Source organism: Pygocentrus nattereri, chromosome 19 (genome assembly GCF_015220715.1).
Source record: "Pygocentrus nattereri isolate fPygNat1 chromosome 19, fPygNat1.pri, whole genome shotgun sequence".
Classification (NCBI taxonomy): Eukaryota; Metazoa; Chordata; class Actinopteri; order Characiformes; family Serrasalmidae; genus Pygocentrus; species Pygocentrus nattereri.
The window spans coordinates 12,710,895-12,737,743 of record NC_051229.1 but is presented as its reverse complement, the minus strand read 5'-3'; the positions used below and the strand labels follow the sequence as shown (position 1 = coordinate 12,737,743).

At 39.3% G+C, this 26,849-nt stretch overlaps 1 protein-coding gene across 1 annotated transcript; it reads left to right on the top strand.

Moving 5' to 3' along the window:
• Window positions 1–1,342: 1,342 nt before the first annotated feature.
• LOC108410860 (E3 ubiquitin/ISG15 ligase TRIM25-like) lies at window positions 1,343–26,403 on the top strand. Its single transcript, XM_017682157.2, has 15 exons — window positions 1,343–2,035; window positions 3,270–3,365; window positions 4,277–4,510; window positions 5,901–6,054; window positions 6,970–7,029; window positions 9,427–9,531; window positions 12,859–12,910; window positions 14,869–14,972; window positions 16,276–16,970; window positions 18,995–19,081; window positions 21,450–21,683; window positions 22,013–22,172; window positions 23,872–23,934; window positions 24,044–24,109; window positions 25,636–26,403. Exons 1-15 carry the CDS (start codon window positions 1,424–1,426, stop codon window positions 26,184–26,186), a joined length of 3,273 nt encoding a protein of 1,090 aa, XP_017537646.2. The 5' UTR covers window positions 1,343–1,423; the 3' UTR covers window positions 26,187–26,403.
• Window positions 26,404–26,849: the final 446 nt, after the last annotated feature.

Genomic DNA, 26,849 nt, shown 5'->3' with positions numbered 1-26,849 from the left:
ATTCTGCTCTTCATGGTTACAGGAACACAAAAAAAACTGATTATAAAAATTGATAAAAACGTAAATTCATCTGATCGTGTTCCAGCCGGGGGTGCCCACTACTTCATCTGTGATTGGCCTCTTAATCATAACAAGACTAACCTATAATGACTAAATAAAAGATCAAATTAAAGGCAACATTAATCAATATATTCAGTGAGTGCAGTCAGTTATTTATTTGATGATTGCAGCCTCACTTTGTCCTATTCTTCATAACTTTCATATTTAATAAGCTACATTCAAAAGGTGGGTGTCATATAAGGCTGTAATTCGTCTTTCCAGTCAAATAGATGGGGGATGTCATTTTAAACCCTTATAATAAAGGAAGCTGAACTCAGTTTTTTGTTGCCTGAAAGTCGACCCATTTTTCCACAAATCTGGGCTATAAGCTGAAAACAGATGGCGCCTCTTCAGTGATCTGCTCTGTAAAAATGATTCTAAAATAATTCGGAGCGTCTAAGATTTTTGGCTTTCAGCAGTAAATTGTAAGCCTATAGTAATATGTGTGATCATAAAAGACATGTTCTGTTAATTTGAGGGAAGCTTTTACCAAACAATTTATAAAATAATATAAAAAATTGCATTAATATTATGCAGTTACTGAATAATTTGCCTTATGATTTGGTCATGTAAGTTCAGATGGACAAACCAAAATATACCCTGGAGAATAAGAGGTTAATAGTCAAATAAATGTATTAAGCTGTCTCATATTGTGACCTCAAGATGTCAAAATATATTTAAAATATAGGTATATATTCCTTACATATCGGCTTACTGGACAAATGCCCTACTCTTTCTGCTTAGGCCAACGCGAGTTTAAATTAGATTTTGTTTCATGCCTTTGGAGAGACATTAGTCTTATTATTTTCTCAGCTTTCGACCAGCTTGTTGATATAAATAACTCCATGGCACTGGAGCGTAATGGTGTAATAGGGGCTGTAAAAATATGGATGAGGTATTTATACATATATATATATATATATATATATATATATATATATATGTATATATATATATATATATGTGTGTGTGTGTGTGTGTGTGTGTGTGTGTGTGTGTGTGTGTGTGTATATATATATATATATATATATATATATATATATATATATATACACACACACACACATCCCTTCCTTTTTTATTTTGTTTTTGGATTTATGATCCATACATGCCTTCCCTCCAAATGCATTTCTCAGTGAAATATGAAATCTAATTAAAATAAAAACATTAAAAAATTCCTCTTCACACACCCCCTTCGGGCTTCCGGATACAGGCCCGTCCCACTTGTCACATGACCCTCCCTCTTCCTGCAAAACAAACCCTGCCTGCCTGCCTCGTTGCCTCGCCGCCTCGCCCCGCAGTGTTTACTCTCATAAACCAGAAAATGGCGCAGGCTGGAGTGTTTTTAGAGCAGGATCAGTTTAACTGCTCCATCTGTCTGGACGTGCTGAAGGACCCTGTGACGGTGCCGTGCGGACACAGCTACTGTAAAGGCTGCATCAAAGGCTACTGGGACCAGGACGACTACCTGGGGATTTACGGCTGTCCCCAGTGCAGGCAGAGCTTCGCCCCGAGGCCCGTGCTGGGCAGGAACACCATGCTAGCCGATGTCGTGGATAGGCTGAAGAAAACGGGTCTCGGTTCCTCGTCGGCGCTTTCCGAGGCTCCTATGTCCGAGCCGACGTTCGCCGAGCCCGGGGACGTGGAGTGCGACGTGTGCACCGGCCGGAAGAATAAAGCCTTCAGGTCGTGCCTGGTTTGCTTAGCTTCGTACTGCGAAACTCACCTGAAGCCTCACTACGAGTCCCCTGCCTTCCAGAAGCACAGGCTGACGGCTCCGTCCAGCAAGCTGCAGGACAGCCTCTGCTCTCGCCATGACAAGCTTCTGGAGGTGTTCTGCAGGACAGACCAGCACTGTATCTGCTACCTTTGTCTGACAGATGAACACAAAGGCCATGACACTGTTCTGGCCTCAGCAGAGATGACCGAGAAAAAGGTAGAGTTTCTAGGCCATACTGGGGTCTATTGTGTGACGTGTACGACTTTGTTAAAGGGGGATTCACCTTAATTTCTTCATTATTAAGTAATTATGTTAGTCATTCAGAGTGATTTGATGTGAACTGCTGCAATGTTCCCTTCTAGTGAAGCCTACCCAGTCAGAAGTGATCACAGCGATGGTGATAGGAACCAGATGTCTGAAGTGTTTCATGCGTCTAAAAGCTCTTTCACAGGAAGTTATTACATGAATTGGTTATAAATATGCTGCCTGATGCATTGTTTTACAGTAGTTTTAATTTGGGTTGTTTATCAATATTTGTGATATTAAGATGTGGCCTACTATTTTTTGAGTATATTATATATATATATATATATATATATATATATATATATATATATATATATATATATATATATATATATATGTATATATATATATATATATATATATATGTATATGTAAGTAAGTAAGTGATACTTTTTAATACCACAACCGGGGAAATTCCACCTCCGCATTTAACCCATCCGTGAAGTGAAACACCACATACACACTAGGGGCAGTGAGCACACTTGCCGGAGCGGTGGGCAGCCCTATCCACGGCGCCCAGGGAGCAGTTGGGGGTTAGGTGTCTTGCTCAAGGACACCTCAGTCATGAGCTGTCAGCCCTGGGGATCAAACCGGCAAGCTTCCGGTCACAGGGCCAGCTCCCTAACCTCCAGCCCATGACTGCCCCCAAACGGCCAAAGCAAAATAGTCCCCAGAGAAAGACAAAAGAAGACACGCGTAGGTTCGCTGGTGGCGTGGATTGTAAACAAACTGGCTATGTTTGCATTGCGGATGTGATGCCCAATTCCTATCACGTATCACTTCCTATCACCGCCCCTGTGAAGTCGATACGTTTCTCTACAGTTAAGAATTTCAGGTCAAAACGCCTGAATGAGTAGTTTCATGTCTCAGTGGTTGAGTAATGCAGAAATTTTCCCTTGAGCGCAATTTATCATATACTACTTAAAATTCTTGGGTTTTTGTCAAGGTGGCTTTTTGCCCACCTCAAAAATGTCTTCAGAGTTTTCACCTCCCCCTCCCACCACCCCCGCTGATCATAGAGAGAAAGCATGCAGTTAGCTCAGAGAGCCTCCCTAATACTGTGCAGAATATGTCATGATTTGAAAAGGAAAGGAGGGTGTATTATACTTTAACTAAAGCATTTAACATTTGCTTGTGTTTACAGAACGCCCTGGCCGAGATGCAGAGGAACTCTCAACAGAAGATTCAGGAGAGAGAGAAGGAGTTGCAGGATCTGAGACAGGCCACTCAGTCTCTCACTGTGAGTTGAAGACTTGAAATGTCTGCTCAGAACAGATAAAAGTTGTTGGGCTCACATTCAGGGTTTCTTTAATCATCGTGACTCAACATCTGTTGTTTCTATTGATCCGTTTGTTTTTTGGTTGATTTGGGATCAGAAGGTAGTTTGTGGTTCATCTCGATCAGCGACCAGCATCATTTACCATTCTGTATGTTTCTTTCTTTATGGTGTAATGAAAGTTTTTGCCTTTGATGTGTCCTGTAGTGTATTTAAATATGGGAATCTTATTAAAGTATCATATAAATGTTATGAAATGCCATTAAACATTTAACAGTATGCAGTGTCAAAACGTTTTCAGAATCTCACTCCCAATTTTGGAATCTGATCATTATAACAGAAAAAATGTAATTTTTTTTTTTTCCTGGAATTAAAAAAATACATTTGTATTATTTTTGCAGTCAAAAGTTTGGTGCACCCCTTAAAGGGCACATATCATAACATTTCTCTTGTAACTTTTTTCCCCTAAGGCCATGTAAAATATTTGTGTGGGTTTATGTGCCAAAAACAGACTGATGGATGCAAATCATCAAACTCTTTTGTTTCAAGAAAGTGAGGAAATGTAGTTTTCCTGTAAATTAAGATAAGCTGATTTGTTAAGTGGCTACAACAGTTAGAATTATGACACCGTTTACACGCCATATGCTTTTCCACCTACTACAATAAGACATTCAAGACAAGACAAGGTCTTGTCGTATCATCCTGTATGTTACACCCTTTATATTTGTGCTGATTTCAAACCGCTTTCATATCTCTGGAACAGACCATATATACCCATGTTATCTCTGTCATTAAACCTGGATGATAAGCAGGAATCAACTGACATGTTCACTTTCAAGTCATCCCTATTCTGATCCACTCATACTCTGTACCAGCTCTCTGCGCAGGCAGCTCTGGAGGAGAGCGAGCGGATCTTCACGGAGCTGGTGTGCTCTATAGAGCGGCGGCGCACGGAGGTGAAGGAGCTGATTCGGGTTCAGGAGAGAGCAGCCATGGCCCAGGCAGAGGAACTGCTCCGGCAGCTGGAGCGGGAGATCACTGAGCTGAAGAAACGAGATACTGAGTTAGACCAGCTGGTCCAAACAGAGGACCATATCTCCTTCCTCCAGGTAGCTGTACCAAAATGGAAATGGATTTAAGATGCTCCACAAATATGTGTACTTAAGCATCTCGGTGCCTGCAGTGCACATCATGTCCATGAAATCTGGTCAAAAAATGTGAACTAAAATGGACAAACATTCGTATACTACATGATTATAGCTTATAGAATCTAAAACTAAAAGGGAGATTGTGGCCAAAATGAAAAATTTAGCCTTTGTTACATGTGTTATAAACATGCTTACATACATCCTATAGAGGTGCTGCAGGACGCTGTAGAGTAAGCTTGTCCCCTTCTGATGGCGTATCTTGAAGGGTTTTTTTTTTGTTTTTTTTTAAACTGCTTTGGGGTGGGTTTTTGAGCGGGAGTTGTTTTTATTTTTTAGCGGAAGGAAGGCGGATTGCTAACATTACTGCAAGGAAGCAAAATATCTTATTGCAGCCATATAACCATAGTAACCATAGTCGTTACAACGGAGAGACTGAATTACTCAACTGACAGATTGACTCATCAAATAAAGATCACCACTAGCTAAAAGTTTAAGTTGCAAGGCAGCTGGCTAACTAGATATATAACGAGCTTGGTTGTATTTATTAGCCTTTCAGGCTATGAGTTAGGATAGGCTGACCCCACAGGAATTCCTTATAGTACTCTCAAGTCATGTGTCTTTCTGTAGTCCGCAAAAATGAACGGGATTTTTGAAAATCACACTAAACGGTACGCGGAAAGATACCAACATGATCCTTTTTTTTATTCTGTGTACATTTTTCAGTTGATTGTATCTGAATATTCTTGTCATTAATGAGTCGAAATATGAACATTGCTACATCAGCGCAACTCCTCTCTGAAATAACATTGCATGAAAGTAAGTCTGCTATTAAACTTCATCACTAACAACACCAGCTACTATGGTAGAACGAATACATGACAGTGATATAAAATCGTGAATCCTGTGAAACCGATGAGGCTGGGGGACACAGTGCTGCACTATAGATTGTTACATAACATGACAAATAACATATGAAACTCCGTTGGATTTGCAACGAAATGGTAACATGGCCTACTAACTATGGGCATCCTTGGAAATGTCAAGGCACAGCTGTTTTAGTAGGCTTTCACTACAGGCTTATGTAGTGCCTATTGAAAAAATACTGTGCAGCCCAGTGCCCTAGGCTGTATTCATGAATTCATGCAGTCATCAACAGTGAGAAGATTTACATGAAACCTATAAGCTTTTTATGCTGGAGCTGATGGTTATCTATGGACAGCAGGACAGCAGCACATCATTTGCATCCGTTGCCTTATCTACTTTCACTCTATGCTATATATAGTGTTTTGCTGTGGGTTGCAGTATCTCTAACCTCCAGCCCCTTCCTCTTTTTCTTGATGTTCATGTTTAGAACTACAGATCTGCATGCACTCAGCCTGTGACCATGGACATACCGGGCATTACCGTGGACCCAGGGTTTGGGTGTGTGATGAGTGCTGTGTCTGAATTCCAGGCTTTGTTGGAAGATGTCTGCCAAGGTGGATTTGTGAACATCTCAGAGAAAGGTGAGATATCAGTGGCTGTGAATCCAAGCCATGCAGGTTTGAGATTAAATCAACTATTGTTTCACATGTTCATGTGATCTATAACCCTCATGCAGTGCAGGCTAGATCACAACTAAAGTGCTGTTTTGAACCTGTGATTGTGATGTCATGTTCTTAAGTGCTTTGTTCCCTCTGGGGTAACAGAGTCAGGGTTCCCACATGTCTGACCTGTAGTTGTAGGTATTATTATTGTAGCATTTTCTGTGACCCTGAAGCTTCTATTTTGTCTGTTCCCAGTCATTAAATATTAGAAAAATTAAATACTGTGCTGCATGTCATGTATCATGAAAATTTCTTGGAAGTATTGTGATATATTTTTTTTCATATCACCCACTCCTGTGGGTGTGCCAGTATGTCACCCAGCCAGAAATGGGGATTTAGGGATTGTATTGATGACTATGAAGGACAGAAAGTTGGAAAATGTGTTATGACTTCTTTTGATATATAAACCCATACAAAATTGTAATTGGACTGTAGTGGGGGAAAATAAAATACATAAAAAGTAGGATATTTAGCTTTTTATGTTAAGAATGTTTGTGTCATTTTTAGGATGGCCTTTTGGGAGCAATAGCTAACATATTTGAAAGTCTGTGTAGAAAGATGTGTAGTTTAGGTAGGAAAAGTGTACTTTTAGCTGCTCATTTTATCTGAAGTGTTTTAATTAAAAACAGTTCATTTTAAAACTGTTTTTTTTAATGAATAAATATTGAATTGATATCAGCCTTTACTCAAGGTTCAGTATTGGTATTGGAAAATGGGAAATATCTCAGCTACAAAAACATCAACAGCACAGAAACAACGCTTAGTGTAAAATTGGTCTCAGTCCTGTCGTTCTAAAGGTACTTTATACTGATGTCTTTTTCTCCTTTTTTACAGTGAAGGATGTCACCATTATTCAGAATACAAAACCAAACATGGATACAGAGCCAAATGCAGGTAAGGATTTAAGTCAAATTATGGATGCAAAGCAGATACACTATCAATAATCCAAAACTATATTTTGATGTTGATATGTATGTGGGCCATTCTACTGCATTAGTTTAAAATGTGGTTTAAAAACCAATTATGTATTCAGACCTGTGGTATCTTCAAGGATTATATTATTGTCTATTTATACCCAAGGCATCAATTGACATAGTAAGTTGATTAATTGAGTAATAAGCTAAAAGCAAATAAAATCTTTTGTATATATTTAGCTTATTTATAAATTGTATAAAATTTATAGAGTACTTTGTTTTGGGAGGTGGCTGCCCAAACCCTAACCCATAAATTTCAACTTAAAAATAATACTTACATTTTTAAAAAATGTTTTTTGTGTTGTTGATCTGTTTTCTTTCGCACATTTTCAAGTCATTAATAAAAGTTTTAGTTCAAAGTTTTGTCACGTGAAAAATATTGTGATTGTATGTGTGTACAACTGTTTAAAGTTGTGTTTGCTAGTCATGGACAGATCTAGGGTTTTTGAGTACATTACCGAAACATTTGGTCAAGAGATATTGTTTTGGTAGTGTCAAAATGGAATGTTTTTTAATAAAATAAATATAACTAAGGTATATGGTCACTCACAGCAAAAGGCTTTTAGTCTAAATTCTAAGTCATTACAAAGTCTGAAATGGGTTTCCAGAATACAATGATTTGCAAATCCTTTTCAACCTATATTCAATTGAATACACTACAAAGACAAGATATTTAATGTTCAAATGGATAAACTTTATTGTTTTTTGCAAATATTCACTCATTTTGAATTTGATGCCTGTAACATGTTCCAAAGAAGTTGGGACAGGGGCGTGTTTACCACTGTGTTACATCACCTTTCCTTTTAACAACACTCAATAAGCGTTTGGGAACTGAGGACACTAATTGTTGAAGCTTTGTAGGTGGAATTTTTTCCCATTCTTGATTGATGTAACTTTCCTGGGTCTCTGTTGTCGTATTTTGTGCTTCATAATGCGCCACACATTTTCAATGGGAGACAGGTCTGGACTGCAGGCAGGCCAGTCTAGTACCCGCACTCTTTTGCTACGAAGCCACGCTGTTGTAACGTGCAGAATGTGGCTTGGCATTGTCTTGCTGAAATAAGCAGGGACGTCCCTGAAAAAGACGTTGCTTGGATGGCAGCAAACGTTGGTCCTAAACCTGTATGTACCTTTCAGCACTAATGGTGCCTTCACAGATGTGCAAGTTACCCATGCCATGGGCACTAACACACCCCCACACCATCAGAGATGCTGGCTTTTGAACTTTGCGCTGATAACAATCTGGACAGTCATTTTCCTCTTTGGCCCGGAGGACACGACGTCCATGATTTCCAAAACCAATTTGAAATGTGGACTCGTCAGACCACAGGACACTTTTCCACTTTGCGTCAGTCCATCTCAGATGAGCTCGGGCTCAGAGAAGCCGGCGGCGTTTCTGGGTGTTGTTGGTATATGGCTTTCACTTTGCATGGCAGAGTTTTAACTTGCACTTGTAGATGGAGCGACAAACTGTGTTCACTGACAATGGTTTTCTGAAGTGTTCCTGAGCCCATGTGGTAATATCCATTACAGGATGATGCCGGTTTTTAATGCAGTGCCGCCTGAGGGATCGAAGGTCACAGGCATTCAGTGTTGGTTTTCTGCCTTGCTGCTTACTTGCAGAGATTTCTCCAGATTCTCTGAATATTTTGATGATATTATGGACTGTAGATGATGAAATCCCTAAATCCCTTGCAATTACATGTTGAGAAAAGTTGTTATTAAACTGTTGGAGTATTTGCTGATAAGTGGTGAACCTCGCCCCAACCTTGCTTGTGAACGACTCAGCCTTTCAGGGTTGCTCCCTTTATACCCAATCATGATGCTCACCTGTTTCCAATTAACCTGTTCACCTGTGGAATGTTCCTCAACTTTCCCAGTCTTTTGTTGCCCCTGTCCCAACTTCTTTGGAACGTGCTGCAGGCATCAAATTCAAACTGAGTAAATATTTGCAAAAAACAAAGTTTATCCATTTGAACATTAAATATCTTGTCTTTGTAGTGTATTCAATTGAATATAGGTTGAAAAGGATTTGCAGATCATCGTATTCTGTATTTATTTATGTTTTACACAACGTCCCAACGTCATTGGTATTGGGGTTGTATTACTTAAATGCAGCCTTTGTAAATTATTAAAATGACAAGTGATTCCAGTTTTTTTGAGTAGTAGTGAATATGCCATGTTTAGCAACTCCTAATTTAGCCATTTTCCAAATTATGGTAAATCCAGTTTGTATGCCACAATCCCAGATGGGGATTTGTACAGACTGAGCAGATTAGAAGTGATTTTAATAATTTTAATAATTCTTCTTTCACAGCTCTTCCTCCAGTGGCTCCAGTCACCTTTCCAGTGACCCCGATTTTTCAAAACACTTTTGGAACTGCTGCACCCACATTTAACGGTTTTACATTCGCATCATTCGGTGAGTGTAACGATTGATCTTGAATAAATCGGACACTAAATAAAAATGAACTTTCCTAAAACAGTTAAATCAGTGTGCACATACACTGACCAGCCTTCACTAAGTACACCTCCCTTGTACCTGGTCCATTTACCGTATAGGTGTACTTTGTACTTCTGCAATTAGAGATTATAGTCCATCCACTTGTACCAGCGCAGCACACACTAACACTCCACCACCACGTCAGTATCGCTGCAGTGCTGAGAATGATCCACCACCCAAATAATACCTGTGTTGGTCCTGTAGGGCTCCTGACCTTTGAAAAACAGGGAAAAGGGGCTAATAAAAAATAAAATAGCTAGAATCAATAAAAAGATCAAGTAGACAAAAGTAGCCCATGAATGTAAATCCAACAACAGAACCACACTCAAATGCTGCTCTAAGTCTATAATGGAGTCCAGAGCTGGAGGTATGGACACACTACCTAGATCAATCAATCAACCAACCTTGGCTTAAACTCAGAATACATTGAGGAAGACCATCTACAATGTAGCCAACGCAGAAATCAGGGATTGAAAAAATTGGATTGTACAAACATATCAGATGCTAAAAAAAAAGATGATTATTATTATTATTATTATTATTATTATTATTATTAATCATAATATTAAATTGAATTGAAAAACAGGTTAACAGTATTCAAATTAAACAGTTGCAGGCTGAGTGGAGGTAAACTAAACCCTTGAAATGCTCATGTGACACAGTGATCGAAGCTTTAGAGTTTGCTGTTATGAATTCCAGCTCACTGGTGCTGTAGCTAAAGGCAGATTTTCCCAGTAAAAGCTCTCAGCACCTGAAGGGTAATCCAATCACTGGACAGAGTCTGATAAAATGCTTTATTTACACTGAGTATTTTTGTGATGTACAGTGGCTTATGTCCAGTAAGCACTTTATAGATAAAAGGAAGCCACTGTGTCTCCTGAAGCCCAGCCAGAGATGACCAGCCAATCTTTTCATGTAGTACACACTGATTGGTGTTGTAGGGGTCAGCAGTAATGAATCTTAGACTCTGTATACCACTAGATTTAGATTACACTAGAGTTAGTTGCAGATACATATCTGTAAATCACATTACCAGAATCCAGGATAGACAATAGCGTTGCTTCAACAGTCCTTTTCCTTGTGTGCTTTGGGAAACTTACTTTGTTTTGATTTTGTTTTTTGCCACAGTTTACATGTAAGCTTGTTAATATGGTATTTAAAAGTGCATTCATTGTCCAGCCATATGCTGAGGTATTTGTACTCACTAGCTCTCTCAATGTCAGATCCCTTCAGGGGATTATACTGGAAATCAGCATGAATTTAGTTTTCTCAATGTTTAAGACTAGTTTATGATTGTAAAAACCCAATTGCAGGCTATTAAAAAGATGCTGCAGTTTACCAGTATAGTCAGCTGAGGAGTACAAGATGGTCATGAGCATATAAATGTACTTTGCAGGCAGTAATTGAGGTGTCAATGTTTGAGGATAGTCTGTGTATTGAAGTTTGTTCATAGGTCAAGTTGACATAGTATCCCCTGTGTTTGGCCAGCCAAGATGTGCTTAGTGTTCGAAATGTTCTTCTTTAGTTCTTCAATGGCGATCCACGACTAATACAACGAATTCTATTTATGTTCTGAGTTATTTGAAAAGAGATAAAACATTGTAAATAAAATGTGCCATAGCTTTTTACTGGCCTCATATGTTTTAAGATTTTTTAAGTTTAGCAAATAAGCAGTATCTGTGTATTAAGGTATGCAGAAATGTGTTCTCTATAGAGGATGTTGACTTATTTTCACTTTAAATCATCAAAAAAAAAATCTGTTTTGACCGTGGCTGCCCAAAGTTTTGCATACAGCTGTAGAGTTCTCGCTGGATCAGACGTGTTGGAAAATCTGCCACAAACAAGGCATTATAAAGCTCGCTCCAAACGCTTCTAGTTTGTGCTCTTGTAACGCCCAGAATACAATGAATAACATGAGCAAAAAGCTAGCTAACAGTATTGTTACCTAACTGAACTGCTCTGTTTTACTGCATGTAATCTGTTCTGCACACACGACACATCAACATGCTTATTTTGTGTTTTCTTGGGAGACGTTTTAGCCTTGATAACTTGTTACATCCATCTCCAAGCTGCTGGTTTGTTAACCACCGGTCAGTGTTGACGAGCGCACCATCACCCTAATTTGAGCTTTGCGTGCATGAGGCGTTTTATTGACTTAGAGATTTCACACTCAGTTTGTTCCCATTTAGCCCAAAATTCCTCATGGTTGTCCCCAGATATTCTTATTATGAGATCACTTTCTGGCCCAGATTACTTAGACTTCAACTTAGGCTTGTAGTTCTAGTACAAAACCAAGAAGCAAGCTTCAGACACCAGCATGTCTTGGCTGATTGACTGTATTTGGGCTAATCCGTCTAATTTGGATGTTCCATTGCAAACTTCTGTTACTGAATTTTCTGATGAGCATGCAAGAAAGCTTTTCTTCTGATGACTATTCTACACATATTTGTGCAGGTTTCGCTACACGGTAGAACAATGCACCCATACTCCAGGGTCTGCTGAATCATTTCGGAAGGCCTATTTAATCAGACGGGGGTTTTGATTTGTCTTTCTAACAGTCATATGAGCAGTTCTCTCAAAGTTTTCTTGGTCTTCCAGATCTCAGTTTGACCTCCACCATTCCTGTTAAATTTTGTTTCTCAATTACATTCCTAACCAAAGAAAAGAAGAAAAAATGCTTTGCTGTCTTCTTATTGCCGCCTTCTGCTTTTTGGGCATCCATCCATCCATCCATCCAATTTCTAACCTGCTTCTCCGTCAGGGTCGCGGGCTTTTTGGGCATCAATTATTTTAATTTTTGGAGTGCTAGGCATCTGCTTAGTGGGGCTACAGATTGTTAGGACAAGGATGGAGGAGTCAGAGTGTTCACAAAGCTTTCAAATTGGCATCACCTGGCCTTTCCTAACAACGACTGTGAACAAGCCATAGCCCTAACAAGCTTATTAAGGTCCGAGACCTTGGTAAAAGATATCTGAGAGCTCAAATGTCTTGGGGTGCCCAAATTTTGCATGATCTTCCTTTCTTTGCTTTCACTATAAAATTGTGCAAAACAAAAATACACAATCTTGATTAAAATGTTGAAAAGAATGTTTCGTCTTTATGTATTTAAGAGAGCAGTTCATCTTCTACTCACTAAACTATAAACGGTCACTTTAAGGTTTCTAAGTCGCTTTCTGAACTCCTTTCTCTTTTTTTTTTTTTTTTTTTTTTTTTTTTTTTTTTTTTTTTTTTTTTTTTTCTCTTTAGCTTCCAGACCTTCCGGTACTCGCCTGAGAACTCAGCAGCGGAGGAGACGGAGGTAGCCTCATTGTAGGCCTGACTGAGAACTGACCAGTATTTATAGTTTGTTTTATTTACCATTATCTGTGCATGATATGACAACGAAATATTTTTTTTTTATTAAAACAGCTTGAGCTTCACACACTAATTTAACCATGAAAGAGATCTATTGCAGAGTGTAGATATATCAGTGTTTTTATTTTAAAAATGATTGAAAATGTTACTATGTTTTATTTTCGCTGGACAATGGAACCAGCAAGCTGCTCGCATCCATTCAGTAGCATGACTTCATTAGTGAATCAGATTCTGTTACCATATTAAATGCACAGCTTTTAAGTATTTGTACAAAGCTAAAAATATTACGTACACTATAAAAGAGACTTTATCGGCAGTGTAATTATTTGACTGACGTGAACAAGATGTAATTAGCTGCCTGAACTAGCTTTTTTGTTAATTGTTATTTGTTCATGTATGTGTGAACCGTCAGAATGTTTGTGAAATAATGTTTTATGTAAGGCATTTTTACAAGAAGAATGCCAAAATGCTTATTTTTCAGAACGTGGAAAATAAAGTGTTTTCCCAAGTGACTTAATGATTGTATTTTATGACTGGTCAGTAAACTCTACTCAGTATTCATTTCATGTTGGACAATATTACCCTTCATAAATTTGCATAATTATGTATTAAAAAGGTTTCATGGAAGTTCTACATGACCAAGTAGGAATCTCACTTTCAGCTAGAATCTGTGTTGTTGGTTGATCTCAGGTTGCACTTCAGTAAACACCAAGATAAATTAGAACTAAAAAAACAAATCCACGTCTGAGGGGGGAAGCAGCATGACCATGATTTGTTCAGATTGTATTACAACCTGCTCCCTGTAGGCCTTAAAGACAAGGTGTGATGGCCTTAGCATTACACTAATTCATCAAACTCCTCATTTGTTGCTTTAAACTTTTAAAACTAAAGGCTCCTATATGTTGATCTGCTTAAATGTATAGTTCTGAAAAGCCCAACTGGTAAAGAATCTTTTAAAAGAACACCTCAGCCAATATGAAAAGTGCACCCAATGCTACATCTGTTGAAGACATTCTTATTCACATCCTACAGCAGTGCTGCCGTAGTCTCTACAGTGATATTTTCTGCTTTAACAATAAGGAAACCCCCCATCTGATGGTGTTTCTTTAAGGTGGGAGGAACTTTTCAAAAACTGCAACTATGGTGTGGGTTTTTGAAATGTCTTTTTTTTTTCAGCTAGTGAATGCAGCCACCTAACGTTACTGCTAGAAAGCCAAATATCTTATTGCCATCGTATAACTATCTTCAAATCATCAATACAATTGAAAGAACGAATTACTCAAATGATGTGACTCATCAGAGCTAACGAGCTAAGTAGTAGAAGAAGCAAAGTAGTAGGATATCAGGTATCTTCCCTCAGTGTCTGGCATAGTTTTTGTGCTGAATACAGCTGCGATGATGAAATATTTTACTTTTTTAAATATTCTATGAAGTATTGTTTATTTATTTTGCTTAAAAAATCCCTTGTCCTACCACATCCCAAAAGATGTTCTACTGGATTCAGATCTGGTGAATGGGAAAGCCACTGAACAACACTGAACCTCCTTGTCATGTTCATGAAACCAGTTTGAGATAACTTTTGCTTTGTGACATGGTGCATTACCATACTGGAGGCGGCTATTAGAAGATGGTAAATTTTGACCATGAAGGGATCTGTATGGTTAGCAGCAATACTCCAATAGTCTGTGGCATTCGATGATTGATTGGTATTAACATTCTCAAAGTATGACAAGAAAACATTTCCCAAACCATTACACCACCTTCATCAACCTTTACTGTTGACACAAATCAGTTTGGTTCCATGGATTCATGCTGTTTGGCGCCCAATTCTAACGCTACCATCTCTGTGCCTGTGTGGGATCGTCACACCAGACTACATCTTTCCGGTCTTCAACTTTCCAGTTTTTGTGAGCCTGTGCCCACTGCAGCCTCAGCTTTCTGTCTTTGGCTGACAGAAGTAGTGCACACCGATATGTCCTCTGCTGTTGTAGCCCATCCTCCTCAAGGTTTGACGTGTTGTGCATTCTGAGATGCTTTTCTGCTCAACACAATTGTGGTTTTATGTATTTATTTAAAATCTAGCAACGCTGATCTGGCGCTGAACAGCAGTGAGTGGTGGTACAGCGGAGCTGACACAGTGTCTTAACAACGCAAAAATACATCTTTGGTCAGCTCTTTTAAGTGACGAGACTCACGCATTTAGATCTGATCTCATGCTCCCACGACACACTTAACATATCTCACTCACTTTTATGTCTCTCCCCAAAACAACCCACAGATGAACCTGAATGCTCATAAAATTTCCCACTACTTTCAATTAAATAAATATTCAATTGTCCTGCATAGTTTCAATGCAGGTAGCGTTTTCTGATAAGGTGATTTAGGCTCAGAAGATCCTAACTATAGTTTTACATGGGGATCAACCTAGATAATGTGTTGTGGACGGATATTTCAACAAGGTAGCACCAGCACGCTTTCATTTATTCTGGGTAATAAGCACAACTGAGAGCCTAGTAGCTAGCTAGGAGTCCTTGCTGTCCCCCAGGCTGTGCCAAATCACAATCAGTCTGGAGTGCAGAGCTGGCAGCTGGGGTCTACTAGTGAAAAGCTAATACTCAGCTAGAAAAACATTTGCTTCCCCACAGATTTGCCTGGGTTCATTAAAAGTGGCAAACATGTCGGTTATTCAACTGCAAAAATATTTATTTCATGTTATAATTAAATATGGGGCTGAATAAACAGAAAGTCTGAGAAAGGTGAGTTTGAGGAATATAATGCTATGCTAACATATTCATACTTTTTAATATTATATCTAAAGTCTTTTTTAAAGCTTTTATAATATATAATACATATAATATATAGTTATATTATATATACATATCACTGTATATTCATTATATATTTAATATCCATATTATAGTCTTTATAATAAGATGTAATACTCTTGGCAAAAATAGTTCTTTAAATGACCATCCACTGACGTGGTTCTTCTGTGGTCGCTTCCTTAATGGCACCTTAGTTTTTAAGCATGTAGGTTATGTAAGTGCCGGGAGCTGTAAACTCTACAAGGTTCCTCACAGTTCTCAGTTACAAAAATGGGTCCACTGGTAACAGACATACTCTTGAAGCCTGCATTTGATCATCACTTCCTTCATATCTTCCTGTCACTTCCATGCAAAGCATATCCATCCACCTGCTTCATTTCCACGCCTGTGGCAGTAGCCCGTCCTTTCCCTGTCCTGATCTTGCCTGTGATTGGCTGCTGCGGGCTATTTTGAGCACAACCTGGATCACCTTTCGCCTGTACAGCGGTTTCCCACGCCCAGTGTGTACATAAACCCTATTGTCTCCCTCCCTCTGCCTTTTTCACTCTTATCTCCCTCGCCCTCGCCGCATACCAAAGTACGCTTGGAAAAATGGCAGCCGCAGCTACCATCTCAGTGGACGAGGACCAGTTCAGCTGTCCTGTGTGTCTGGAAATTCTGAGGGATCCGGTGACCATTCCCTGTGGCCACAGCTATTGTATGGACTGTATTAAAGGCTATTGGAGGAAAACAGAGCACAAAGCAGGCTACAGTTGCCCTCAGTGCAGAAGAGGCTTTAACCCAAGGCCTGTTCTGGCCAGGAACACCATGCTGGCCGAGTTGGTGGGCAAATTGAGGGAGGCTGTGGTCCAGGAGGCCCCTCAAGGGCCAGCTAAAGCAGCAGAAGTGGACTGTGACGTGTGTTCTGGGAGGAAACGGAGAGCTGTGAAGTCTTGCGTTAAGTGCTTGGCTTCCTACTGCGAGGTTCATCTCAAACAGCACAACGAGCGTGACCGCTCCAAAACCCACAGACTGACGGAGGCCATGAGACACCTGCAGAAAAGAGTGTGCTCTCAGCACAGCAGGCTGTTTGAGCTCTACTGCCGCACAGACCAGCAGCTCATTTGCTGCCTTTGTACCACAGATGGACACAATGGACATCATACAGTAGCAGCGTTGGAGGAGAGGACTGAAAAGCAGGTGACCGTTCATTTCACTTTAACTCTTTTTATGTAACGCCTTTACAGCAGTCTCAATGCAGCTGTCCAGAAATGTAGGTCCAGACTCCCAAAGACAACAATTTTATTCTTAAAATAATTGCCAGTCATATAAGTCATGTAGGTATTTGATTAAAGGGCTTAAAGTGATGCAATCAAACCTCAAACTATTTTGTACTTTTTATGGATATCGGTATGTCATACAGTATCAGAAACCACATAGGCATATCTATTTAATATTACTTAACAACCTGATGTGGTTTGAGGCCAGTATGTGATTTATGATGGTTTAGTCATGCAGTTTGCCCAAAATAATTGCTGGGCTATAAGCTTCCATTAGTTGTGAGAATTGAAATACTGAGGGGACCCGGTCCTCCTCAGGCCGCACCAGATCAGCAGACAGCATGATATGTATTGATACATAACTCGAGAAAAAGAAAATGAATTGAAAGTAACTCTCAGAAATGATGTATGGAAGCCCATTCCCTCCAGCTAGAGGAGGAAAAAATCGTCTATGTACTTTTCCTTTTCTGGCAAAAGTACGTCAACATTTTAATTTAGTATCTCAAAATGACGGCATGCTTTGTCAAAATAACTGTTAAAATTTTGACTCATCTTGATATAATGACGTCTCACAATATTGACTCTTGAAATTTCATGTCATTTTCCCAGCAGATTTTGAAATATGAAGTCAAAATTTTGGGAATATAACTCAATATTTTCAGTTACTAAGCCGTTGAGAAAGTAAGTCATTATTTCAATACAGTAAGTCATTATTATGAGATACAGTATAACCATTTCAAGAAAATAAGTTGTTCTGAAAGTCATTAATCTGAGATAATACGTCAGCATTTTGACATACTGCTGTCAGAAACTCAAAAAGAATTTATTTCTCCTCTACATGGTTTCTGTAATGAGTTCATTTGTCAGATTTGAAGGCATTTTTCCAGATTTAAAGATTAAATTTAATCCCGGTATCCCGTTCCCTTCTTTACTTCAGTCAGGAAAGATGGCCAGTAAGTAGCCTGCACTTATGGTTGCTATAAAGGCTGGAATGACGCAGCAAATCTGTGTTTGGTGAACACCTGAATAAAGAGTAAACAGAGTGGTCTACGGGAGGAGAGAAAAGGCACCAGGCTGAATAGCAATTTGGTTCTGACAGCAGCAGGCAAATCTATGAGAATATCCAATATTAGAACTTCAACAGCAGCTGCCTGTGGAAAAACTGATTACAAACAGTGATGAGTTGAAATATAAGAATACAATTCATTTAATTTGTCATGTTCTATATGACCTGGGTGCTCTGCACTGTGATGTCTAACTGCACAAATCCTGTTTCCTGATACAAAAACAATGACGAACACCAAAACTCCAGGATGTGCAAGCCTCCAGACAAATGACAGTGTTGTCTTAAGAAATGTCACCAGCTCGAAAACAAAAATTGGGGTCACAGAGTCAAAAGCTCTGGGGCAGCAGTGCTGTGGTTTGGAAACTGGACATATTGCACATATTCAATTTATCAAAGTAACTGCCAAAGAGTCATACAGCTGACATTTGATTAAAGCGATAGCACATTTTCCCTTTACCCTTCAGCCAAAACTGGAGGTGCCTGAAGTTTACTTCTTTAGTCTTACATTGAAGCTGCAAGGCTAATGTACTTAACAAGTAATAAGAGCCTATATGTGACCGATTAGGTCTGCACAAACTACATGCATGAAACACTTTTTTGCCACTTTAATAGGGATTTGATTCAGATTAATGAGAGGTTAACATTACTAATAAATTAATAATTATGATTATGGTGTGCATGCATTTTTTCAGGAAAACCCAACTGGAAATCTCTTATTTTTCATTTTTTTTACAGGTCAGGTATTAAAGCTGTTGTAGAATGGCCTAAAATCAGAACTTGTTTGTCAAGCACTGTTTACAATCTGTGTGTGGAAAGCTCCCTGCAAGGGTAGTGTTGTGGCAACGTAACCGGCATTGTTCATGTTACTCCCAAAACAGAGGCAGTTAGAAGAGGCCTTCAGAAGATCAAAACAGAGGAGCAAAGAGAAAGAAAAGGAGCTTAAAAGTATTATGAAATACCTCAAGGTAAGTACTTCTGTAATAGTGGCCAGCAGCTGGCGTGGTCATTCCGATGGCAGAATGGAAATCGGATATTTATCATTAATATAATCAAGTACATTTCCCCCATAACTCTAAAATCAGGTTAACTAGAACACTATTGGCTCTATATGTGTGAAATGTAGTGACTCTGTGTTAAGCTACTAGTGAGCAATGAAGGGTGAAAGGGGAGGGGTGAGCACCCCCCTACTGTGAAAACTATTCAAACCTCTCCACAAAGAAGGCAAGACAACATGGACAGCACAACAGCAGTTTGGTTTATATGAAAAATATGTTGAGATCAAAATAAATTCCATGAATGTTTTTGAAGAATGCACAGAACATAGGAAATGCATAGAGTTCCAAAAAGGTGGAAATATCGTTGCCATTCAGCAGGATGTTTCTGAAATCAGTGTTTACTTTGGGAAAACGTCATGAAAAGCTGATTTTTTGCTTGTTGTACTGTAAACATTAAAGTTCTAAAATGTACCAATCACCAGTCCATATATGACCACCGATGCTCCAGTCTGTGTGTGGAAACTATGGTTGTGATGTCAGAAAACTGATGAGAAAACTGACCAGTGCTGTCAAAGTTAACACATTAATAATATGTTCATTTATTAACACCACTAACTTTTCTAACACTTTTAAGGCAGTTTTCTTGTTTGATCCTTAAAACCATCCATAGTGCTGTTCATGGTATAACTTCACAACCGTAGCACTCTTGTTCAAATAAAGCTTTTAAAAGGCAACTTCCAGTCACGGCAGTTGTTTCCAGCTGCTGTGGATGTCAAAGTTTGAAAACCTCTAGTCAGATTGCATATTTTGTTGCTTTTCTAAGTGAAAATAAGATAACAAATCCTCTACAAAGGAACAAAAATAAAACCTAAAATATAATGTGCCATAACTTTTGCAAGGGCTATATTTTAATTTTTAAGTTTTTTCATTAAAAAAATATTCAGCAATAACCTGTAACTGTGCAATAAACTGTGAAGAAGTGCATTCTTTGTATAGGATGTTTTAACTAAAAAAAAACTGACCAACATTTGGCATACACCTGAAGCTATAAAATTCAGTTTTTTAAACTCTTAAGCGTCAAATTTGAGCAATTACAACATTTGCAGTTAATTATGATTAACTACATAAAACAAAAAGATTAAGCTTTAAAATTTACATATCACTGTACATTCAACCTGCAGTAGTTTGCAGTCCTGTTTTTTATATAACTGGGGAAATAGGAAGTGGCCACTCCTCATAAACCAGCTTTGACCCTATTCACTATACAGGACACTGCTTTGTGGTTATAGTGAACTGGCAGAACGACTTTTACAATGTTTTTCAATGGAATCTCCTATCGCACAGTAATGAGCAAGCCCTTCTGATGTAGTGTCCAAAATCAGTAGGTGCAGTTGCTCTTGTAGTTCCCTGCAAAGTGTATTGCACAGTTCAGAGTTTTAGACATTTTAAGGGTGATTGTATTGTGTGTCTCTTGAGGATGTGTGTTTGATTATGATGCTGCAGGTCATTCCATTGAAGGTATTTATCAACTGCAGTTCCCTTAACCCATATGCAGTGCTCAAGTGTGTAGGGAACATAACAGTACTGCTTAGGCACCCTGTAGAATGGAATGTAGCTATTTACAACCCCAATTCCAATGAAGTTGGGATGTTGTGTAAAACAGAAATAAAAACAGAATACAATGATTTGCAAATCCTATATCCAGTTGAATACACAACAGAGACATTTAATGTTCAGACAGATAAACTTTATTGTTTTTTGCAAATATTCACTCATTTTGATGCCTGCAACAAGTTCCAAAGAAGTTGGGACAGGGGCAACAAAAGACTGGGAAAGTTGAGGAATGCTCAAAAAAATGTTTGGAACAGTCCACAGGTGAGTGTCATTATTGGGTATAAAGGGAGCATCACTGAAACACTCTGTTGTTCACAAGTAAGGATGGGGCGAGGTTGTACTACCATCACAAATTCTATTCCCTATAATATTAATGGGGTGATAGTCATTGGCTGGAGGTTAGGGAACCAGTACGTGACTGAAGTGCCCTTAAGTAAGGCACCCAACCCCCAACTGCTCCCCGAGCACAGTGGATAGGGCTGCCTACTGCTCCAGGCAAGTGTGCTCACTGCCCCCTAGAGTGTGCATTCACTAGTGTGTATGTGGTCTTTAGCTGCACAGATGGGTGAAATTGCCCACTGTGGGACTAATAAGAGCCACTTAATCTTAATTGTTCTATATTGTGGTCCATATATTCGAATGTAGGGTAGTGTTATTAAAGAACCATTTTGGACATGGTATATGTCTTAATGCATTGTCCCTCATCTTGCCTGTCTCTGATTAGCGTTCCGCACAGGCAGTGGAAGACGACAGTGAGAGGATTTGCACAAAACTGACCCGCTCCATCGAGAGGAGGCACTGCGAAGTGAAGGAGCTGGTCAGAGCTGAGGAGAGGGCAGCACTGGCCCAGGCAGAGGGACTGCTGGAGAGCCTGGAGCTGCAGATAGAAGATCACAGGAGGAGGGAGAACGAACTGGAGCAGCTCTCACACACCGAGGATCATATCCATTTCCTACAGGTAACAGCATAGGGGTTACTTCAAAGGTTCCGAGTTCACAGCTCGACTGGGCTAGTTAGTTCCACGTGCTGGAGGCCATGTCATAGCAGATGAAAACATATCCGGATATTGAAAGGACAAAGGGCAGGGGCGACAGACCTGCAGCTGAGGAGGAAAAAAATACTCTTGTTTTAATCTGAATCTGCGATTCAAATCTGCAGACATGAGGTCATATTTGTCTGCGTCATGGCTCAAGTGGAAGACCTTCTTAGCTGTGCTTCAAAGGCCATGCTTGCTGGTGTCTCACCTGAATTGAACTGTCTCAACAACTGCCTCCTTTTCACCTCTAGAAATGCAAGGCCCTCTGCATTCCTGCTGAACTCGAGGAGTTGCCCTGTGTTGATGTACATCCATACTTCTCCTTGATGATTCTGAGAAGAGCCCTCACCGAGCTGAGAGAGCGAGTGAATGACGTGTGCGACAGGGAGCTGTCCAGGATCTCTGATTTGAGTGAGTTTAACATTTCTTTAGTTAAACTGTGAAATTGTACGCAAACTGCATATTTTATTTTGGGGGTATTTCTCAAAGCAGGATTGCTCATGGTTCTTACAGCAATGGCACAGAACAACCTCTTCTGGTTTCCTAAAGAACCTTTTAATTAATGCATATTAAAAAAATCTTTGTTGTAAACAAGATGCACAAGTGTGATCTGTTGTAAACACGATAACTCCCCTCCAACAGCAGTGTTGCAGGGGTCTCTAGAGTGAAAGTTTCTCATTTAAAGGTTAGAAAAACCCCCTTATGATGATGTATCTTGAAAGCAGGGTGGATATTTGGTTGAGGCTTTATTCGGTCAGAAGGCAGAGAAATAATGTTACTGCTAGGAAGCAAATATCTTATTGCAATATAACTGGGGTGAATTTCTTCAAATCACTGAAGACACTTGGATAGACACCTATGACAGAAATAAGTCATCAGATGTGGAGAAGAGCAAGCTAAATGCTAACATTAGCAAGGTAACTGACTAAATACCTCACCTCAATCTGGCTTCTTTTCCTGGCTGAAAGGATAAAGACGCATGTCTCTGGCATCAATTTTGTGCTAAATAAAGACAGAATTATTGTGTTCCTCACAGTTTTATTTGACACATGATATTTACACTAATGCTCTCTATTAGCATATAGATCATTGGCCAGGCTAGCAGTCTGGGTTGGTTGACACCACAGGGATTACGAGTGGTTGTATGCCATACATTATATGGACAAAAGTATTCAGACACCTACACGTTATATCCACAGAAGCTTTCATGACATCTCATTCTAAATCCATAGGCAATAACATGGCGTTTGCAGCTGTAACAGCTTTCACTCTTCTGGGCCAATTCATCCAGAAGAGCATTTGTGACGTTTTACAAGAGGGCCTGGCTCACAATCTCTATTCTAGTTCATCCCAAATGTGTTGGATGGGGTTGAAGTCAAGACTCTGTGTAGGCCAGTCAAGTTCTTCCACACCAAACTCAGCCAATCATGCTATTATGGACTTTGCTTTGTGCACTGGTGCTCAATCATGCTGGAACAGTAAAGGCTCTTCCCCAAACTGTTCCCACAAAGTTGGAAGCATAGAATTGTCCAAAATGTCTTCACTGGAATAAAGGGGTTTAGGTCAGCCCCAGTAAAACAACCCCCTAGCAATATCCCCCCTCCACCAAACTTTACACATTATACAGGTAACATTCTCCTGGCATTAGCCAAACTCAGACTCACCCATCCGACTGCCAGATAGGAAAGCATGATTTATCACTCCATAGAACACATTTCCACTGCTCCAGTCTAGGGGCAGCTTTACACCATTTTTACTTTTATTTGCATAATGCATGCTGGGTATTGTAGTAGAAAATGTGAATCGTGAATTATGTCAAAAAAAGAGGTTGTGGGATAGAATGCTGTGCAACAGAATATTACATAGCATGACAAAGAAAGTATTAAACTAATGTAGCTGGATAAACTAATAACCCATAGTTTGACAGGAGCAAAGCTAAGGTACATTCATCCACTTAACTGAGAAATCCTGCTTCATCAAATACTCAAAAAATACTGTTTTGAAACTCACTGATCACGTCATCCACCTTCATCAGAAAAACCCTTTTCGCACAAGTACTTTATACTGTACATATTGTTGATTTTGTCCTTTGCTGCTTGTGTGCTTACAGTTAAAGATGACCAGAGCGAGTCAGATGAGACCCCCCCTTGTGTTCCTGTACATACTGAAATAGGTACTGCACGCCACACTGGCCTTCGGGCAACGCGCTCATGAAATTTGATCCAGACTATCTTTATGTAAGAGACTAATATGAGCTAATTGCTCTCTTCAATGGTTTTCAGTTTCTCCTGCAAAAAGCACAGATCAACCACAGAGCGAGCCAAAGATGAGGGCAGACTTTCTGCAGTGTAAGCATTTTCTCAGATCACAGCTCTTCAAAGGCATGATTACTGAAAGCTACGTTTGAGGTAACATGGTGTTCTTAGGCAAGTAGGAGCTTCTGTGACCTGTTCACACTTGATAAATTGTGAGCTCCACAGCCTTAGCTCACAACTTCTGTTTCAGGGCTGTTTCTGAACATAACTGTAAACAACGTCCCACCCATCCCAGTGGTATTATGCTGCATGAAAGAAGAAAGGAAATAAGGAAAACAAGTTGAATAAATGTTAAGGTAAAAATAATAACAATAATTGAGTCCCACCAGTGAAAAAACACATATTAACCAGTCCACCCTTTTTTGATTAGTCATTTTGTTTTCTATTTAATTTTGTGCAAATAAGACTATGCTTTATTTACATTTTAAGCACCCCTTTATTTTAATTACATAACATCAAACAATGCCATACCACGCTTGAATTATTTTTTTTTTACCAAAAAATGTCACGTATACTGGTTTTGTTGTAAGGGCTCAATTAAAGCTACACTGTGTAAGTTTGGGGGACTTAGAGCCCTCTCTGGTGGAAATGTGTAATTGCATGCATTGTGTGAAAAAAGTGGATGAATCTGCGAGCGTATTCAAAGAGTATTCAAATGTGGATGTAAAGGCCTTGAGCATCCTCATATATCATATTTCAGGTATTTTTTGGTAACATCATGATCAACAAACAAGTATAAAAATACAAACCACTGATCCTCTGCATATACCACTTATAGCAAGAAACAGCCCTGACTTGAGTCACACTGCCTCTCTGTACACCAATCACAATGGTTCTGTGAAAAATTTCATTTACACAATTTTTCATTTACCCCAGATGTTGTCCATCAATCAAGTTTGTTGTCCAAACATTCTGCAGTTTAGCACAGAAGCTATGAGGCTGACTTTGAAAAACACGAAGTCAGGAGTCACCCAGATCTTTCCCTTTAATACATCTCAAAAACTCCTCTCCACCCACTTAAACTTAATCCAGCTCTTCTTTAAGGTCACAATAATCAGTGTGGTTTATGACACAGTATGACTTGCTGTGAACTTCAAAAATGACCAAAAATGACTATGTAGCTGAACACTGGGGGCAACAACCTTAGACAAGCACTAAATTCTGACTCCCATTCACTTGCATCACCCAGAGGAGTCAGAATTTGGCACGTTTTGTCTAAAGTGGTGGCCTGCTGTGGTCAGCCACACAGTGAAGGTATGTTCATTTTGAATGTTATACTGTGCACAACCTTAATGATAACCTTTAAGCAGTTTAAGCGGAATGAGTGAAGTTTTGGGGATTTACGGAAAATATTTGGGTGACTGTTGACTTCTAGTGTTTGTCAACGGTGTTAGCCACATAGGTCCAGTGCTAAAATCAATTGTCAACAAAAATGACCAAACATATCTTGGCTGGTCATCACCGTAGATAACTCGAAAATGATGTGAATCACATTTTTCACCAAACCATTCCTTTAATTCCATTAATAGCACTTCTGGGTTTCTCTCCCCAATCTGCAGACTGCTGTGAGGTGACGCTGGACCAGAACACTGCTAACTCCTACCTCTGCTTGTCTGAGGGGAACCGAAAGGTCAGCACAGGTCACGAGTCCCAGCACTACCCAGATCACCCGGACCGGTTTGGCATCTGGGCTCAGGTTCTAGGCAAAGAGGGCCTTTCCGGACGTTGCTACTGGGAAGTAGAATGGGCTGGCAAAGGCGGAATCGCTGTTGGAGTTTCTTACAAGGGAATCATCAGGCTCGGTGGAGGCCCAGATGGTAAACTGGGTTGCAATTCCAAGTCCTGGAGTTTGGATTTCTCTGATGGCCTTTGCACATTTCAGCACAATAAAAACAAGTCAGAGATACCCACTCCGATTTCACCCAAGATAGGAGTCTATCTGGACCACAAGGCAGGGACTTTGGCATTTTACTGTGTCTCTCCGAGAGGGGATACTATGACCCTGCTCCACAGGGTACAAACCACATTCTCCCAGCCACTCTACCCTGGATTTTGGGTAGGGCTGGGCTCCACACTGAAACTGTGCCCCATTTACAATTTCTCAGCGTAGAGAGGGGAAATGCACTGTAGCTGTCAGAAAAATGTTTCTGAACTCTCTGGAACGACCTGGACTTCTGCAGGAGACGCGTTACATTTTACAGTGTCATCTATGAACAAATAACTGCTGGAACAAAATCTTGAGTCTTTATAATGGTAATTGTACAAGAAAAAGAAAAATGTTCCATTCATCACATTTCCACACAATAGAAGAGACATCTGGTGTTCTCTGATTATTCCAAAAAAAAAAAAAAAAAAATTTATATTTATATATATATATATATATATATATATATATATATATATATATATATATATATATATATATATATATATATATATATATATATATATATACACATATACATACACACACACACATCCATGACTGAAAAAGCATGTGAACGCATATTGGCTTTTTTCTTGCTATAAGCAGAATAAGCAGCCATGAAGGGTTTCTATATGTCGATTATGTCCATCTTGATGGCAGAAAAATCTCAGGAAACATGACTGATGCCTTTACTTTCAAAAATAAGAAAAAAAAAAAAAATCCAGACAGCATCAGTTATGCACACACCACCTTTATCTCATTTTAAAAAAAAAAAAAAAAAAAAAAAAAAAAAAAAAAAAAAAAAAGACATTTGGCACGGATTCTTTTATCCCTCTGCACACAGCA

Coding starts and splice junctions, on each gene's coding strand:
- LOC108410860 (XM_017682157.2), top strand. CDS start 1,424: ATGGCGCAGGCTGGAGTGTTTTTAGAGCAGGATCAGTTTAACTGCTCC. Junction 6,055..6,969: donor TGTGAACATCTCAGAGAAAG/GTGAGATATCAG, acceptor CCTTTTTTACAG/TGAAGGATGTCACCATTATT. Junction 22,173..23,871: donor GTCCAGGATCTCTGATTTGA/GTGAGTTTAACA, acceptor GTGTGCTTACAG/TTAAAGATGACCAGAGCGAG.